We start from the raw sequence: 18,911 nt of genomic DNA, 5'->3' as shown, positions 1-18,911 counted from the left end.
ATGTCAGGAGCAAGAACTTCGGCACTCCAATGCCTTGGAAAATTCCATCTCTCCCTGCTTCAGGTGAAGAACCAGCAGCAGTTATAAAACTGAAGGGTTTGCACACTGTCCTGAGTCTGATTTCAGCAATATCTGGAATAGGTAGAATAAAGAAGCTAAAGAGAGTAGGAGCTGCTAACAATTAGTGACTAATTACATGTGTGGATGCTTAAATAGCAGCATTTCCAAATCTTGGAGCGTACATACTGTAAATCTTTCATGTAAAGGATTTGCAGAGAAAGGAATCCTCAAACCCTCTTTAACATCTTCAGTGGAACAAAAGATCTTTCTGTACACTCTCTGACATTACTCAGGAAACAGCAAATTATCTGATTCAATTGGCTCATGAGTAAAACAGCACACAGCAATTAACTCCTTAGAAACCAAATCCACCTTTGAGAGGATTTATTATATAAAAAAATACTAAATACATAATAAAATAAGTAATGCAAGAATTTAGAACTAAGCACAGTCAAATATAAGAAAATATAAGAAAAAATCTAAGATGGAAAAGAAAAATAGTCTTAAATGTAAGAAAAATTCTCATGCAGGGCTGAGCTACTCAGCAGTCATTACCATTACAAAGGGATGAAGTCTCCAACAATCTAAGTAATCCGAACAGATAAGTTACCCACCACAGTCCACAAAAGATGTGGCTTCAAAGTAGGCAGGATTAATGGTCTTGCTTCCTGGCAAAATGAAGTCATGCTTGTGTATTTGTGAATAATTTTCCAGAAGGCAGGAACAGCTACAATAGAGGCTGATAAACATTCCAGCCAGCTGCTCCCTCCACATGGGCTGGGGTTTGTCTTGAGAGTGTCACTGAAACTGAAACTCTGCTCTGTGTCTCACATGTACATGGGGAACTGAAAACTGCAAACACACAGAAAAGATGGCAAATGATAAAGAATGGAAATGATTTACTGTGCTTTGGTGGTTAAAGCATCTCAACATCTGATGTGTGGGTGATGCCCAAGGAAGGATCCTCTTGCTCGTGCACATCCATGCTGTGCCCTTGCTCCAGGGTCAGCGTGTGACCCAAATTAGAGATTTATGTTCCCACAAACACAGAGATGTTAAAGCTGATGGAAATTCTTCACTGAACACTGAATCAGGCTCCAAATTACAAACCTGGTTACTTCTTTCTGTCCTCATAGCTGGGTCTGAACTCCTGCTGCCAATTACTGACACATCTCTTCCAAATCAGTTGCTGAGGTCAGAGCAAAGCCAGGGAAATCAGGAATCCCCTGGGAGCAGATGGTGCTGAGGAGCTCATATTTCCCAACTTTTAAGAAGTCAGACCCTATTTATGCCCAACAGGTAAATGCCACTTGCCCTCCATGTCCTGGCTTTGCTCTAAATGCACTCTGTTCCACGGCTCTGGGGATCTTGTGGATTTTTTGTTTAATAAACCCACAATAAATTAATGTGTGATCCACAGTGAACCACAACAAATCTCTACTGATTTGCATCACTGAGGAACGTGGCAATTATACCATGTTTGAAGACTCTGTGTTTCATCTCACCTCAGCAACTCTACCAGCCCCAGAAATACTGGAGAGAACAGGAGAGGCTGCCTGTCAAAGTAATTAACACAGCTTTAATTACCAGAACATGGGAACAATCCCCTTCTTGGGTGTTTCTGGGAGTAATGTCAGCAAAAGCTGAGTTTGTGGCCAGTTCTGAGTGAGCAAGTCCCCTGCCCTTACCATGACATTTCCAGGTTAACTTTTCCAGGAGTTCTGTTGGGAATTTTCCCTGCATTTAATCAATGTTTATCTGTAATGTACAGGAGTTGTACAGCTGGTGAGGAAATCACAGCAGGCACAACCAAACGGTGGAACTGCACACATGCAGCCAGCCAAACATCCCCAGCAACGAACAGATCCAGCTTTTCAATATTCCTTACCAGTCTCATTAAATCTCTGGGCATTTCTCAAGATAAAAATTGACAAATAGCATCTCCAAGTGGAGAGCCTCGCCACGCTCCTGCACTTCCTCAGACGTGACAAAAAGTGCCACAGGAAATGATAATCACAAGCAATTAAAGCCTCCAAACCCAAGTGAACAATTGCTAAACTAAGCAGAGATCCCGCTCCTTTGGGGATTGTCAGTGGTGCTTGCTGAGCTCTGATTTGGCTGGAATCTTGTTCTAGTGGAGTGCAGCCTGCACATCACACACATCACAGATTCCCTTTGCTCAGTACACTCCAGTGAATGAATTCCATGCCACACAGAACTGTGAATTCTGGCTAAGAGAACAGATGTAAACATTGAAATTCAGTGTTGGCCCATCAGTGGACAGAACACTTTGCTTTCCAAACCATCTGATGGCATTGCTAAATATGCCAGGCTCATTAAAAATAGTTGAAATAGGGATGAATTCAGTGTCTGAGGTCACTTGAGTACTCTGGCAGAGTCATTATTGAATTTCTACCAGTGTGATTACAAAGAGTGCGTGCTCAGTCCATTAATCTGCAGCATGCAAACCAAAAATCAATGGGGTGCTACTTCAAACTCCTTTTTGTAATAATTACCATCATGTATGAGGGTGTACACGTGGGAGGGAGTGTGGAAGCTGCTGTCACAGCCCTGGATGGAAAAGAGATCACCTGGTTTTCTGAGCTGGACACCAGAGAGGAGAAACGAGAGAAAAGTCAAAATTTGTTCTAAACTTGGGCTCAAATTCAGTCTGCAAAGGAAATTTTGCCATTTGCTTCAATGAAGACAAGGTTTCTTCCCTGGAAACTTCCCTGGAAGCTGGGAATTGATGTCAATGATGTGAAGCAGCAGGAAGGGCGCTGCAGGGACAGCTCTGCTGCCAGGGGGGAGCAGGAGCCCACAGCACCAGCAGCAGCATCCCAAAATCCCCCCAGCCAGCACCACCTGCTTTTCTGACCATCCCTGCTTAACCTGTACGATTTACAACAAGGACTCAGCATTTATGCAATAGTTTTCCATTTATGCAATAATTTTCCACCTGTTCCACAGCGCAGTCCCTGTTATTACATAACAAAATAAATAGAGATTTTTATCAGTACTTTGAATAGGCAGTAACACATCAAACCAAAGTAACTTTGATTGGAAGAGTAAATCTCAGTGAGCCAGTGCAGAAACAAATGGCTCAGCTGTCCAATATATTATATTTTGTGTAAGGAATGGAAAGGTTTCAGATAAATGGTGGTGCTTCAGCACTGTTAGCTGGTCAACTGTGACTGATCTGACAGAGACACGAGATAGAAATAATATTCTAAATAATCTAATTGCCTTTTGTCATATTGTAGCCAGCTTTCCAGAGGTCTCTCCTCACCAGTTTAAAGTGCCTTGAGCTCAGAGGAGTTTTGTTATTACAAAATTCCTCAAGCACAGAGGGCTTACATGTGTAAGAAACATATTTCAATTCGCTTCGCCGAACACTTACAAAGTTCTTATTCACTTTATTCTTGAAAGGTTTGGCTTTTGGCACTTTTTCCTAAATTTTCTCCATTCTTTAGTGCCTGACTGATTTATTTCCTGCGCTGTGAAAGTTCCAGGGGAAAGCAGAGTTGCTTGGCAGCGTGATGGGGTATTGCTGAACTCAGCTGTTTGTGCCTCTCAGCAGATGTTCCTGCTTCAAAGGGACGGAGAAAAAAATACACAGCACAAATTCCTCCTCCCCAATCCTGCATCTTTTGTCTCTTATCTTCCACCGCCCCCAAATCTCAAGGAAGGCTCCATCACAATAGCAGCTAAGCCACCCAAAGGGTTTCACCCAGAAATAAGGGCTGACCCTGCCCCAGAGCAGATTGAGAGTGCAGGGAGGGAATGAGCAGAAGGTCACACCAGGGATGGGCTGATCAGAGGAATCTCATGGATAACTTCACTGCAGTCACAGGTCACTGACACGGCATTGCTGGGTGCAAGGGGCCAGCAGGCAGCAGGCTGGGGCAGAGGATGCCAGGGGGACTTTTCCTCCTGTGTATTCCAGGAGTGCTCAGAACACCTTCTGTAACTGAGCCCAAGTGAAAGCTGAAAAGCAGAGTGAGTGTTTGCAGGTCGCTCTGGAGAAATGATTACCTTGCCAGAGAGTCAGAAAATCCTCTGACCCTGGACATCAGGAGTTACAGTTATTATTGAACCTGTCCATCAGTCTGCATGGATGGAGAGCTGCTGTCCCATTATTCCATGATTGCACATCCATTCTGTTTGTGTGGGCTCTGCTCTATTTACATTATAATGGAATAAAACAACACATCCAACCTGCCTGGAGAGCAGGGCAGGCACTGGCTGCAGCTCTCAGCAAGGCTGGGTTACTGCAGGCATTGACTGAGCCTCCAGCATTTGGTCTGATAAGCATGTAAAAAGCTTTTCTAAATTATACAAAAATGCTGTGCAAACAGATTTGATGCTTTCATGTGGGCAAGAAATATGTGAAGAATGCCCTTTCTCTTGGAGCTTCAGCCCTGCTGCCTCTCAACAGACCCAGGAACTTTAAAGTAGATTAAAAAAAAAAAAAAAAAGAACAATTATTGCAACCGAAAGTTCTGTAGAGATCATGGATAGATCTCTAATGCATTTTCTTATCTCATCTCTACTAATTAATTTAATCTCTTAGATAAAAAATCTCATGGGCATGCCTTACTCCTTGGCTACAACTATTTTAAGTTATGTATGAAGATTATTATAGTATTTTTTGAATGGTCAGGACTAAGTCTAACAGTGGTTCTGTTGAAATCCAACAAGAAAATTCCTCCATCTTCCATCCTCCATCTTCCATCCATCCTCCATCCTTCATCCTCAATCCTCCATCTTCCATCCTCCATCCATCCTCCATCCATCCATCCTCCATCCTCCACCTTCCATCCTCCATCCTTCATCTTCCATCCTCCATCCATCCTCCATCTTCCATCCTCCATCCTTCATCCTCCACCTTCCATCCTCCATCCTCAATCCTCCATCCATCCTCCATCCTCTATCCTCCTCCTGGCTCAGGCCTTTGCTGAACCCTGCTGCCATCCAAAGCACACAGAAGAGGAGCCATGTGAAAGGCTCCTTTGGGAAGGCCCCTCTAACCCCAGCCTCGTGTGCCCTGGGGCAGCCACAGCTGCAGGCACAGCTGGAACAGATGTGTCAGATGTGTCCTGGCACCTCCTGTGCCCACTGGAGGATCCGTGCCCTGCGTGCCCTGGACAGGCATCCTGCCAAGGAGAGCCCTGCCAGTGCAAGGCCAGCAGGGAGGTGATCTGGGACATGAGATAAGATAAGCAGGGAGGGAAGGGGGCTGGAGCAGCAGGTGAAGGCTCAGCTGGAGCAGCCCTGGACAGCCACACACACATTCCCAGTGGCACTGGAAGCTCACAGATGCTCAGCACAGCAATGACTCACTCTGCAGGCTCCCAGGGCTGCTCCAGTTGCTTGCCAGCAGCCTAAAAGGCTGCACTGGAATGTGCACGGTGCTTCAAACAAGGGGCCAGAATTATTGAGCATGGAAGAATTTAATTAAGGTCGTTGAGTCCAGCCATCCTCCCAGCACTGCCAAGTTCGTCACCAGAGCACATCCCCAAGCACCACATCCCCTTGTTTTTCAGCACCACATCCCCTTGTTTTACAGATATTCCAGGGACTCCTTCCCTGGGCAGCCTGTCCCAGTGCCCGACAACCCTTGCAGCGGTGAACTTTTCCTCATATCCAATCTAAACCTCCCATGGTGCAACCTGAGGCTTCTCCTCTTGCCCTGCCTGAGCACACACCTGGCTCATGTTCAGCCAGCTGCCAGCCAACACCTCCAGGCTCTTCTCCCAATTTTCCCTTGAATTATGGAGCTTCATTCTGCTCAGCTGAGGGCATTTAGCACCTCAGCCTCTTCCTCATCCTTTGTCATGGTGTTTCCCCCACATCCAGTGAAGAATGGAGATTCTCCTGAGCTCTCCTTTTGTTCATATATCCATATACAATGTCTGCTCATATGTGAATTTCTTGTAAATGAATGGAAATTGTTTCTGTTTCAGGGTTTAATGGCGTAGACATCCATTGCTGGTGCCTTCCTCCCAGAGTGTCGGTGCAGTTTGTACAGCTCAGTCCCTGCAGACACACATGTGACCTCCTGCAGACATGCACAATTTCCCAAGCACCCACAGCAGTGGCATGTGCCATCCCAGCTCTGCTCCCGCCTCAATTATCAGTCAAAAGGATAAACAACTGGCATGAAAAAATCCTGACCCACAAGCAAAAACCTCTGAATCCTTGTGAGAACTGAATCCATGCTCTCTGCTCGGGCTGCAAGGTTTTGAGGTCAGCAGGCACCACTGCCACTCTGCTGAGCTCTGCACACCCCTCTGACCCAAAACTGCCAGGGCAGGGTGACCCAGATTCTGAAATAATTAATAGCATCCTCCCTGCTCATAACGTGTGACTGCTGCTGTCTGTTCCCATCGTGGGCACGGGCTGGCTGTGCTGTGCTGCAGGCAGACACACCCCACATGGCTCACACTTCCCAGGCCTGACTCATGCTCTACACACACACTTTACTTTTGTTTTTCAATCACAAGGGAGTTGATTTCACTGACATCCCTTGGCAGCATATGGTGCTAGCAGACAGAGCAGGGATCTGCACAGAATTGCAGCGGCTTTGTTGCTTTCCCCCACGTGTTAATGATACCAAACACAGCCTGGGAATGAAATTACTGTTTGCATGGGCATGCAGGGACTCCCAGACAGGGCTCCAAAGCAGCCACAACAGCCCCAGCCCGACAGAACGTGCACACGTGGCACATGAGAGGGGATAAGTGGCTGTGACACGGCCTGAAACATCAGCACAACATCTGGAAGCTCTGTTCCCCAGCCTGCCTCTCTATCAGACAGATGGCTGCAGGGCTGTAAGCCACAGGCCTCTCCAAAGGTTCAAGGCCAAGAGGATAAAGTGCTCCATCACAGCAGTTTCCCATTCTGGCAGTGTTTCTAAATCTCTCTGCTCTACCCCGCTCTGTTTCTGTGCCTGGCTGAAATCAACAGCTCTGGGTCACTCCAGTTCCCCCATCCAGGGGCACAAATGCCAACCTGAGGGCAGCTGGTCCCAGGACAGCCCGGGTGTGCAGCAGCAAGAGGAGCCAGGCCTGGATCAGACTCACCACAGGATGCTCTGGTGCTTTGGCTTTGGCGCAGAAGCCAGCCTAAGAAATTCCCTGAGCCTTCCTTGCTCCCACCTGCTCCTCATCCCCACAGCAAGCCAGAGTTCTGCGGCACTGAAATTTGATATTTTAAAAAACAAACCCCACAAATACCCCTTGCTGTGCCTTGGAACATCTCTCCTGCCCTGTGGGGCAATCCAGAATAAGGTACCCAAAAAGCAGGAGCCCTTCCACAGGGGCTGTTCTCAGCTGAGAGTGGTACCTCACAAACCACACCAGCCTCAGGCTGGACCAAACCAGGCCATACTGAGAGATGGAGCTGGTTCCAAACCACACCAGCCTTAGCCTGGGACCAAACCAGGCCATACTGAGAGATGGAACTGGTTCCAAACCACACCAGCCTTAGCCTGGGACCAAACCAGGCCATACTGAGAGATGGAACTGGTGCCAGGACTGACCAAAAATAGCCTTTTTTTGTCTACCCCAAGAACACCCAGCAAAGCTCCAGAAGCAGAAGCAACAAAGGAAAACAAAGCAACCAAGCAGTTGTGTAAGCCTTGTTTTCACTAATCAGCACTGTTGTTATCCTCATCAATAGCTACTTGAGTCTCAGCAGAAACTGCATTATGAGGCACACAAACATTGCTGATTTCAAGCTGTTTGCAGTTACTTGCCATAGTTGCAAAGCCTTTCTGAATAATTTTAAAGTAAACTCTGGCTCCTGGCTTGAGCACCACAAAGTATTTCTTAAAAAAGTAAAGAAGCATGACCCACTTAAATTCTCAAAGGTAATGGTAAACAATTACTGATGTGATGTATCTAAAATATCTCTTGTGTTCTATTATTTATATAATGTGAAAGGTGTATTAGCTGCTGCTGCATTCAGATTCAAACTGCTTCTTTCAAGGTGCTTACAGTGTAATTATATCCACAACTAATGACAGAGAAATGAGCAAAAAGGAAAAGCAAAAATCAGTATTTTTACTGAGTCTGGGCACTTGTCTCTAGGGTGTGAAGGGGAGAGAGTGCAGTGGTTCTCCCTGGTGCAGCAGGGAGATTTCTAAGCAAACACAGAGGAACACTCCTTCTACTACACCAATTAACCAATGTATTTGTGAGCTGGCTGAGTTGGCTGCAGGGAGGATGAGGCAGTGCTGGAGCTCCGGAGCTGCTCTCACACCCAGCCTGACCTCAGCACAGAACTGCACATCCCCTCTGTGACCCAGCCTGGAGGAGCTGGGGGCAGCACAGAAAATTCCCATTAGGGACTCACAGTCCTCCAGCAAATTAAATTAGCCTAATGGAGTATCTGTGCTCTGTGCAGAGGGCTCCAAGTGACACCCAGAGACTCAGCAATGCCCATTTCACCGTGTGCTTCCCTCAGGTTTCCCTACCCAGCTCCTCCCTGCACACAAACATTTCACTCCAGCCAGGGCTCATCATGCTTTCAGAAGGCAGCAACTATTTACATGCACAAGTGAGAGAGGCATTAATTAAAACATTGAGTTTTATTTGCATAATTAGTGCCAAAAATATTTTTATGGGTTAATTAGACTTCATGCAAATTGGATTGAGGAGATTTAATTTGGGGTTTGATAACCTGACTATTATTGTTCTGCAGTTGCAAATCTGCTCAGAGCTACATGCTGTTCTACAGCTACGTCCTCCCTTTCAAACTGGTGTAGTTTTTACTCCTGGCAGCCTTTTTGAATCTTTCCTTTCCCTTTGCCAGTCCTGAGGTAGGTTGACCCTGGTAGGATGCCAGGTGCCCACTAAAGCAGCTCCACCTCTCCCCTCCACAGATGGACAGGGAGGAAAAAATAGAATGAAAGCTCAGGGTTGAGATAAGGACAGGGAGAGATCAGTCACCAAGAGGAAATACCCTGACTCAGACCATCAGCTCATCAGGAGCTGCTCGTGGTAGGAGGAATTTCTGCTTTACACATGTCCAGTATTTGGGCACAGAATACAGAAGTTAAAATCTGCTCAGGTTCTCTGTGCCTGAAGGTTTGGTACAAAGCAAAACCAGCCCAGCACCCAGCAAGGATTCCATGGTGCTCCTCTGTGAGCCCAGGTTTGTGATAACTTTGTGATAACAATTATCACAGAGCTGGGGCTGTCATCCAAGCATTGTTTGGATGTGTACAGTGGGAAATTCCCTGCATGGGCTAATGCACAGCAGCGTTGTGAGAATTCACTGTGATTCCTCAGGAGAGCAATAGGATTTCCGCTGAAAATACACAACTTTACTGTGTGCCATGGAAGCCAGCCCTGCTGATGGAGCAAGCCCTGCTCCTGCTGTGGGACAGCCAGAGCAAGCCCCTGCAGACACTGCACAGGCAGAGCAAGCCCCTGCAGACACTGCACACAGGCAGAGCAAGCCCCTGCAGACACTGCACAGCCAGAGCAAGCCCCTGCAGACACTGCACACAGCCAGAGCAAGCCCCTGCAGACACTGCACACAGGCAGAGCAAGCCCCTGCAGACACTGCACACAGCCAGAGCAAGCCCCTGCAGACACTGCACAGCCAGAGCAAGCCCCTGCAGTCACTGCACAGAGGCAGAGCAAGCCCCTGCAGACACTGCACAGCCAGAGCAAGCCCCTGCAGACACTGCACAGGCAGAGCAAGCCCCTGCAGACACTGCACACAGCCAGAGCAAGCCCCTGCAGACACTGCACAGCCAGAGCAAGCCCCTGCAGACACTGCACACAGGCAGAGCAAGCCCCGGCAGTCACTGCACAGAGGCAGAGCAAGCCCCTGCAGACACTGCACACAGGCAGAGCAAGCCCCTGCAGACACTGCACAGGCAGAGCAAGCCCCTGCAGACACTGCACACAGGCAGAGCAAGCCCCTGCAGACACTGCACACAGGCAGAGCAAGCCCCTGCAGACACTGCACAGCCAGAGCAAGCCCCTGCAGACACTGCACAGGCAGAGCAAGCCCCTGCAGACACTGCACACAGGCAGAGCAAGCCCCTGCAGACACTGCACACAGGCAGAGCAAGCCCCTGCAGACACTGCACAGCCAGAGCAAGCCCCTGCAGTCACTGCACACAGGCAGAGCAAGCCCCTGCAGTCACAGCACACAGGCAGAGCAAGCCCCTGCAAGCACAGCACACAGGCAGGCAGGCAGTGGCAGCCCAGCTCATCCCCACAGGCTCTGCCTCAGGCAGCACCCAGCAGGCCAAGGAACCTCCTTTGGAAGAACCCACTGTTTGGCACAGAGGATTACTCTGTGTTACCCACTGGGTAACACAGTTGAATTACCCTACCCAGTGGCTCACTGGAAGTACTCACTGCTTGCTCCATGAGCCAGCCCCAGAGGCTATGCTGCATTCAGAGACACAACGTCAAAACTGCCAAGGCAGAAAAAGTAAAGGTTCAGTAAAACCCTTTGAATTCAGAATATTCATATTGCTGCCAAAAGGACACCACCCCCAGCCCCAGCATAGGTCTATTCCGTTAATTTTTCCCTTCGAAGTGATGAGTTTTATTGCCCATTGCAGGTCAGCAGATGGTACCACAGCTACCCTGAGTGCCTCCACATTTCCAGGCTGCAGCTTTAGCAGCTGTGAGCAGTGCTGATAGGAGCCTTAAGCCCTTCAAGCCCTGAATGGTACCATGGACATAAATGCGTTTAACGTGCCAAGAAGAGGAGGTTCCGTACCTGTTCCTTGAGCTGGGGGCTATCCTCTGGCACAGGACTGTGGTGGTGGAGTGCTTGCCACCATTGCCCACCTCCTGCTTCACGTCCCACTGCCGCGGGTCGCTCGTCCTCACGCCCAGGATGTTGACACCCTTCTTCACCTTTGCCCTGTGGGAAACGGCAATGGGAAAGGGTTACAAACTCATGCAGGGCTCTCTGAATGCAGCTCAGGCACGGGCATCTCAGCAGAGCAGTTTAAAGGTAAGTGTCAGGTGTGCTTCTCATCCAGCAGTAAACAGGAGAGTGATATCATGAATGTGGCAACATCACATTGTTTGGACAGGGTCTTTCTATGTTCTGCTGGAGTTAGGGGTCAAACTGAACTGCAGGAAAAACCTGCACTCAAGGTTCTTTTCTCTATTCAGGCAATATTGTTCTCCCAAAGAGAAGCTTGTCCCAGCACAGAGGAGTCTGGCATGTTTGTCTGCATCAAGACAAAATTGTGCCTCACCACTGCACAGAGGAATATTCCACTGCAGGCTTTTTAATAACACATTTTATTCCAGATGAAATCCTTCTAGGTATCACTGGACAGGCTGTTGCTCCTCTGCCTGACAATTTCCTCTTTCCTGCACATTCCCAAGGAAATTTCTGTTTGAAATCTCCAGTCTGGAGAGAATGCAGCTGTTGGTTGAGACAAGACTTTGTAATCCAGAGATGTTCTTAGAGGATGCAGCTTTCTGCCACTCCCAGTTGTCATGCCCTGTGGAAAAGTTAACTGTATTTATCTAGTGATGCTAATAACATCAGCAAGAACCGCATGGAAGGTTAATTACAGAACACTTGCTAATTAAAGAGCACTTGTACAAAGGATTCTCAGCAATGGTGTTGTTTGGGTGCAGAATGCTGAACTGCTGATGCTCAGCCCTACCACAAAGCACCAGGAATGGGGCAGATGAAGAGTTATGCAGCCCTTCTTTTCTGAAGTCAGCGAGGGACTGAAGGATGATGAGGATGTGGGGAGGAGGAGGCCACTGAGGAGTCCCCGGCCCTGGGAGCAGCGTGGCCTCACCCTCAGAGGAAGAAGGGAAAGGGCAGCCTGACTCCAGCTAACATCACAGGTCACCACAGCACAGAGGCTGAGCTTAAAATTACAATTTTCTAAAATATTTATGCAACACAAAATGTTAGCTACTGGGCAGAAATCATCATCCAGCAAGATGCTGGTATCTTCTTGACATTTATGAGGACTTGGCACCTTTTCTTTAAAAAACTGGTCTTTCTGCATCTTCAGCCAATAAAACACTCAAAAGCTGTCGCTAGGAATGACTGAGAGTACCTGTCTTCTTGCAGCTTTTCAACAAAACACAATTAATTTAAGGTATTGAAAAAGAAAAGTTGGTGGTTTTTTCTTCCCAGTATAAAAGCATAAAAGATTAATTCTCTCATTTGTAACATGAAACGCCATGGAGCTTTAGAGAATGCTGTCTTGCTCCTGCAAAAGTAGCCTGATGAATCTCTCGTGCCTTCAGCTGAATTACTCAGAAGCAAAGACAGAAAGGCAAAGGAAGAATCAAATTCATTCCTGAAGGTTCATTAAAGCTTTGAGTCCCATTAGGTTTTGCAGTGTATTACAGTTCAGATAAATGAACAATAAATAAATGTTTCAGTATTTATAAAACACCCCTGCCAATCCTGAAGCTGTGTAAATCCATCAGTATTTCTACGGCAATCTGTATTTTAGGAGATCTTTGGATGCATTTTAGGAGGCTGCAATTTAGCAACTGGAGAGAAGTGAAACCTCATTGTTTATACTTTGTTCTTTGAGACAGGCTCTGAAATGACAGAACGCCACTCAAAATGAGGCTCCCGTGCTTGGATTTCCAACAGAATTCCAACTCTGTCAGCAGCTGCAAACTGCTCTCTCCACCAGGGAACGTGACACAGTCAATACCTGGGCTCCTCTTAATTAGGATGGACATGTGGCTGGGTGGCCAAGGTTAGTGGTCACATACACTGCCAGAGGACCAGAGCAGGGCTGCAATGCCACTTTGTTAATTAACTACACGATGGGGCATTAAGTTGAGTGGTTTGCACATACGCCATTATATAAAGCCCATTAAAAAAAAATTCCATCCCAGGCTAAAGTAGGTTATGTTTAGTGAGAAAAATCAATGTTGTGATTGCACTTAGGACTGGAATGAGGGTATGAGCACCCGGAAGATTGAACTTCCGAAATAAATATGCAGAAGCACAATTTGCAACTCTCCCTCTAAAAAGGGCATTGGGTTTTACATAACAAGGTCAATGGATGAATCAGAATTAAGTCAGACAGAACTGAGCCCCACACATTTCCAAATGCAATCTGTACATATGCTACAAATGTTTTCACTCCAATTTTTATTTACTTGGTGTTTGAGTGCTAGCAAGGAAAAGTCTATTTAATTACTTACCAAAGATTTGTTGACCTTGTTGGATGCTTGTGATTAAATATTCATTTTTTTAAATCAATAGTGCCAACTTTGTACATTAAAAATCTGTAAGTTATACTACCTCAATAAACCCCAAGACCGAGGACCTGGAGGCCAAATGACTTGACAGTCTGCTGTATTTACCCAGATAACCTTACAGTATTTATAAATGCACTGTGTTTACTTGAGGGTGACAATAAATGGGGAGGACAAACAGCTGATGGGGTTCCCCGCTGCAGCTGGGAAGTTCTTTTCTGCACAGCTCCATGGCCTGCAAGCATCCACCAGCCATGAATTGTCAGCTTGGAATTCCACCCAAAGTGCAGCCAAAATCTTCCCCTCCAATGTTATTCTAAACAACCCCCTGGGAGTGTCACCAAATCTAAAACTGAAAATGCACAAAGCTAAATATGTACAGAATTAAAAATGCACAGAATTAAAAATGCACGGAACTAAAAATGCACGGAACTAAAAATGCACAAAATGAAAAATGCACAGAACGAAAAATGCACAGAACCTAAGGGCAGCAGCTCATTCATTTGAGGGTGATGGTCTGGGAGCTGGAAGTTAAGCCCAGCTTTTGATCTCGTGACAAAAGCCAAGGCTGAATGGGAGCTGGAGCCCAGCCCAGCAGAGCAGAGCTCAGCCCCAGCCCTCCCTGGGGAAGGGATTCCCTCCCTCTGAACACATGGCACCCAGAACAAGGGGGGATTTTCTAGCTTGAACTCCTGAGGTTATGAACTCATAGCACAGGGAATCTCTGCCTCAGCTTTGTCTCAAAATAACTGTCTCTCTTTAAATCTCTCCAATGGAGAATTAGAAGATTCTGCTGGCAAGCAGAGCAAGCAGCATCTCAAAGATATTACAGAGAGCCTCCAGCAGCTTACCTAGGAATCATTACTTAATTTGTGTCGAGACCAAGCAAAAGCATTTATTTACTCACACAATCACACAGCAAATGTGCAATTTCCAAGCAAATATTTCACTTTCAACCTGAAGCTTTCAGTTATACACAAAGATTTCCGTTTAGCGCCTCACCTTCCTAACGTGTCAAACCCAGAAATGATGCTTCTAATTAATGCATTCTGATCAATTGCAGATGAAAATCTAATTCTTGCATTTTGCTATCCTCAAATTACAAGAAATGTCAGCAGTATTTAGATATAATACTGTACAGCTATTAAAGACAGCAACCAAAAGGCAATTGAATCAGCAAGAGCCAGAGCTGGAGATGTGACTTATGATTTAAGCAGCTCAAATTATTGCTTCTTATTTAAATTTAAAAGTTAATCTTGCAGAAGTGCTGTGCCATGGAAGGGCTGTGCTACCTGCAGCAGTGCTGGAGAGAGGGCACAGAGTGCTGAGAGCTCCCACCAGGCCTTCCCATGCAGGATTCTGCTGAGTGTGCTGACACCGGAGAGCATCATCCCTTTCACTGCAGAGGAAGGATGCTCAGAGCAGCAGGGCAGCTGCTCTGCCAGGCTGGGCTGGGCTGGGACAAGGGGAAGGCTCTGGGCAGCACGGGGAGCCGGGCACATCCCTGGCTGCCCTGAGCTGGCAGCATCCAGAGCAGGGCTGAGCTGCGGCTCTGTGCAGGACCAGGGAAACAGCAGTGCAAGTGCCTGGAAGGGCAGCAGTGCCAGTGCCTGGAAGGGCAGCAGTGCCAGTGCCTGGAAGGGCAGCAGTGCCAGTGCCTGGAAGGGCAGCAGTGCCAGTGCATGGAAATGCAGCAGTGCCAGTGCATGGAAGGGCAGCAGTGCCAGTGCCTGGAAGGGCAGCAGTGCCAGTGCCTGGAAATGCAGCAGTGCCAGTGCATGGAAATGCAGCAGTGCCAGTGCATGGAAGGGCAGCAGTGCCAGTGCCTGGAAGGGCAGCAGTGCCAGTGCCTGGAAATGCAGCAGTGCCAGTGCCTGGAAGGGCAGCAGTGCCAGTGCCTGGAAGGGCAGCAGTGCCAGTGCCTGGAAATGCAGCAGTGCCAGTGCATGGAAATGCAGCAGTGCCAGTGCCTGGAAATGCAGCAGTGCCTGAGAGGGCAGCAGTGCCAGTGCCTGGAAGGGCAGCAGTGCCAGTGCCTGGAAATGCAGCAGTGCCAGTGCCTGGAAGGGCAGCAGTGCCAGTGCCTGGAAATGCAGCAGTGCCAGTGCATGGAAATGCAGCAGTGCCAGTGCCTGGAAATGCAGCAGTGCCTGAGAGGGCAGCAGTGCCAGTGCCCGGGAATGCAGCAGTGGGGCTGGAGGGGGAACAGGTCCATGCCCTCAGCAGCAGGTACCAGGCACCTCTCACCTGGGCTCATTCTGCACTCCTTACACGGCAGGGCTGCTCTAGAGAACAGCTAAATCAACACTCAATTCCTATAAGCAGTGAGCTGCACAGTGTCTGGAGAGCTGTCCAGCCTCTAAGCCCTGTGTTTCCTGCCAGGCTGTTTGCTGTCTGTGCTTATTGCCATCCCTGGCGTGGAGCAGCCTGGCTGCGGGGCAGGGCACTGCTCTGGGTCTCTGCAGCTCACACTGCAGTCCAAGCAAGGATCCCAAACCCAAACTCAGGGCAGCAGCAGCAGCTCCGAGGGCTCCTGTCCGGGCTGTCCCCGAGGATGCTCCTGCTCCAGAGCGAATCCTGGCATTCCTCAGCCTGGAGCTTGAGCTGAACAAATGCTGACCCCTTTTGGTCAGCCTCCTCCGAGCCTCGCTGCTTCTCCTGCTCTTTGCTAGTTCTCCTCAGCAGCCCCTGAGTTTTGTGCCAGTAAAGGTCAGGTTGTAAGGAATTCCTTCAGTGCCTCCTGCAGCCCAGGAGGGAGCTGAATTCCTTCAGCTCTCCTGCTGGCTCCTTGCCGGGCTGCACGTTACAATTAACACTCAAAACTTCATGAGTTCTGCCAGAAAAATTTCAGCTTCTTCCTGCCATGATTCACTCCCCTCTTCCTTTGCTCCCAGAGTAAATCAGGAGATTAAAGCCAGCTGCAGGAACCCATAAAAGCCAGGCAAGAGACTGACCACAGCAATTAAGCAAGATTTGTTTTATGAAGTAAATATTTTCCCTTTCATCTTTCTGTACACAATGAGTTGCTGGATCTCACTGCAGCTCTGAAGGAACAGCACAAACATCTGCCTGCACCGCATCCCTCATGAAGAGCTGGGAAGCCAGAGGTGGGACAGAAGATGTCCTGATTAGCTGGGTCAGCCTTTCAAACACGATCCTTTAATTGGCAGAGCACACGGGCAGGGTGAGTGTGATTGAGGAGCTTGGCTCAGCTCAGGGAATTTGGGGATCAGGTATCAGCTCAGCTTCAGGCTGGGCTCCACACAGGGTCCCTGATCATCCCCCTCCAGCAAGCTCCCTGTGGCCACCTCTTTCCTACTGAAATTTCCATTTACAAGCCACAAGTCCACATCAGCAGGAAAAGAGAGCCCTCTCTCAACTGCAGGATTTAGGTACTAAATGGATGAGGTAATAAATTACTGCTAAAAGCAGCATTTCAGATTTGGTCCCCAGCACAGGAGCCACTGCAAAGGGCCATCCATGCAGGAATCACCAGTAAAAGCCAAGACCTTGCTGCTCAGAGCATCCTCTCTGCTTCAGGCATTTCTCTCTCATAGTGTACCCAAAAAAGGCCTCCAGGAAACCACTTTTGTAGAAAAACAGAAAACAGCCTTTAAAATGTCAAAACAGCTAAAGTAGGCACACAGCTCTGGCTCTTCAATCCTTACAATTTTCCTTTCACTTCCAATAGGCCACAAGGTTGGTCTATTTGAAATGACTTTGGAAAAGAGAACATGTCAAAACAAAACAAATAGAAATATTTCACTTTGAAAGTGCAGTAATAAAACCCTTTAAGAATCTCCAAAGCAGAATGCTTAAGCTTCTTGAATATAGGGAGCAGCTGAGGCACATTTCAGTATTTCTGAAACCTCCTCAGTCTGGCAAATTGGACTCAATTCAGCCCAAAACTGCATATTCTGGTGACTTTCATGTCCATCAAAATGATACAAATTCTCCCATTGCTAGAGAGGAGTCCTGGGATCTGAAATAGCTCAAGGGCTGATCTTCTGCAGTGTTCTTACATAACTGAAATTCCCTGAGACCCTTGGAAAATCAGCTGTCCTCTATTTCAATAGCAAAAGGTGCTTCACATCCCTTAGGAAGCTTTGGAGAGCTCAGCTGCAAGGCACGAGGTGGATGCTGCCAGCTGTATTTTAGATTTATTTTTTCTCCAAAAAAGAAATCCAGTGTATTTTGGGATGTTCCAGGGACAGAGTTTTTTGGGTTTTGGGCTGATATCTGTGGTTAACTCTTTGTTAACATCACCAACTCTCTTGAGGAGTCAGCTATCCCATTACTGAGTTTTGAAAGGAAAGCAGAGAGAGGTGATTTCTGCGAAGTTTGGATAACCCTACTCAAGGCACAGACAGTCACTGAACCTGACAGATCCATGGCAAAGCTGCTTTCTCCAGCCCTGAATTTTAATAGCACTAGTTAAGGGGTTAGGAAAGGGGTGTGAGGGCATGGGGAAATCCTAAAAATATCTATAAATAAAAGCAGGATGGAAGTACACAACACAGAGAATGTGGATTTGTCATCCAAGCCAATGTGAATTTACAACCTGCTAACATCCTGCCTGCAGCAAAGACAAACTCTGCAAGCTCCTGAGCTCCCAGCAGCTGTCACTGAGCTGTGCTGGGGCACTGAGCTCCATTCTGAGAGCCCAGGCTGGGCACTGAGCTCCATTCCTGCCTGCAGAGAGCACCCAGAGAGCCCAGGCTGGGCACTGAGCTCCATTCCTGCTGCACAGAACACCCAGAGAGCCCAGGCTGGGCACTGAGCTCCATTCCTGCTGCAGAGAGCACCCAGAGAGCCCAGGCTGGGCACTGAGCTCCATTCCTGCCTGCACAGAACACCCAGAGAGCCCAGGCTGGGCACTGAGCTCCATTCCTGCTGCACAGAACACCCAGAGAGCCCAGGCTGGGCACTGAGCTCCATTCTGAGAGCCCAGGCTGGGCACTGAGCTCCATTCCTGCTGCACAGAACACCCAGAGAGCCCAGGCTGGGCACTGAGCTCCATTCCTGCCTGCACAGAGCACCCAGAGAGCCCAGGCTGGGCACTGAGCTGTGCTGGGCACTGAGCTCAGTTTGTATGCAGACTCCTCTCTCTCATTCCTTTCATTAGCATAGATCAGCTCTGAACCCTAACTGCATCACTGCCTGGCAGAATAACTAATAATTTCCACCAAGAATGCCTTCTTTTGTCCTTTTTGCAACACCTGACCCGGCCTCTCAGGATAGAAAACCCCACTCCTGGGTTGAAGGATGGAGATCCCCTCCTAACAAACACTGTCCCAGGTGGCACAGGAAGGGCTCCTGCCCAGAACTTACAATGTTAACCAGCAGGTTTGCTGATTAAATTAGCACATGTAATTAGGGACAGGGGACAAGGCCAGTGTGTTTAGCTGTCTTTTCTCTGCCCTTCACCTTTTACTCATGGAATCAGCACAAAGTCTGGGTTCACAAGAAATGCAGGGGAATTGCAGAGAACACCAAAGTCCTGCAGGGCCTGAGGGGTTTGCAGAGTGTTTAAAGCCTCTGCTCCCCTCATCCCAGCACTGGGGATGCCTGACCCCAGCAGAGGTGGGCACAGCCTGGGTTTGCAGCTCTCCC

General features: G+C 48.1%; 1 protein-coding gene across 1 annotated transcript in view; it reads right to left on the bottom strand.

Annotated features, from left to right (window-relative positions):
- TMEM132C (transmembrane protein 132C) overlaps positions 1-18,911 on the bottom strand; it is a 111,062-nt gene that overhangs the window by 55,204 nt on the left and 36,947 nt on the right. Inside the window, exon 2 of the mRNA XM_058816851.1 lies at positions 10,813-10,959. Coding sequence (XP_058672834.1) covers positions 10,813-10,959 — 147 coding nt within the window. The remainder of the gene's footprint in view (positions 1-10,812; positions 10,960-18,911) is intronic.

This window comes from Ammospiza caudacuta, chromosome 18 (genome assembly GCF_027887145.1).
Source record: "Ammospiza caudacuta isolate bAmmCau1 chromosome 18, bAmmCau1.pri, whole genome shotgun sequence".
NCBI lineage: Eukaryota > Metazoa > Chordata > Aves > Passeriformes > Passerellidae > Ammospiza > Ammospiza caudacuta.
Note: the sequence above shows the minus strand (reverse complement) of the source record. Positions and strands in the feature narration are given on the sequence as shown.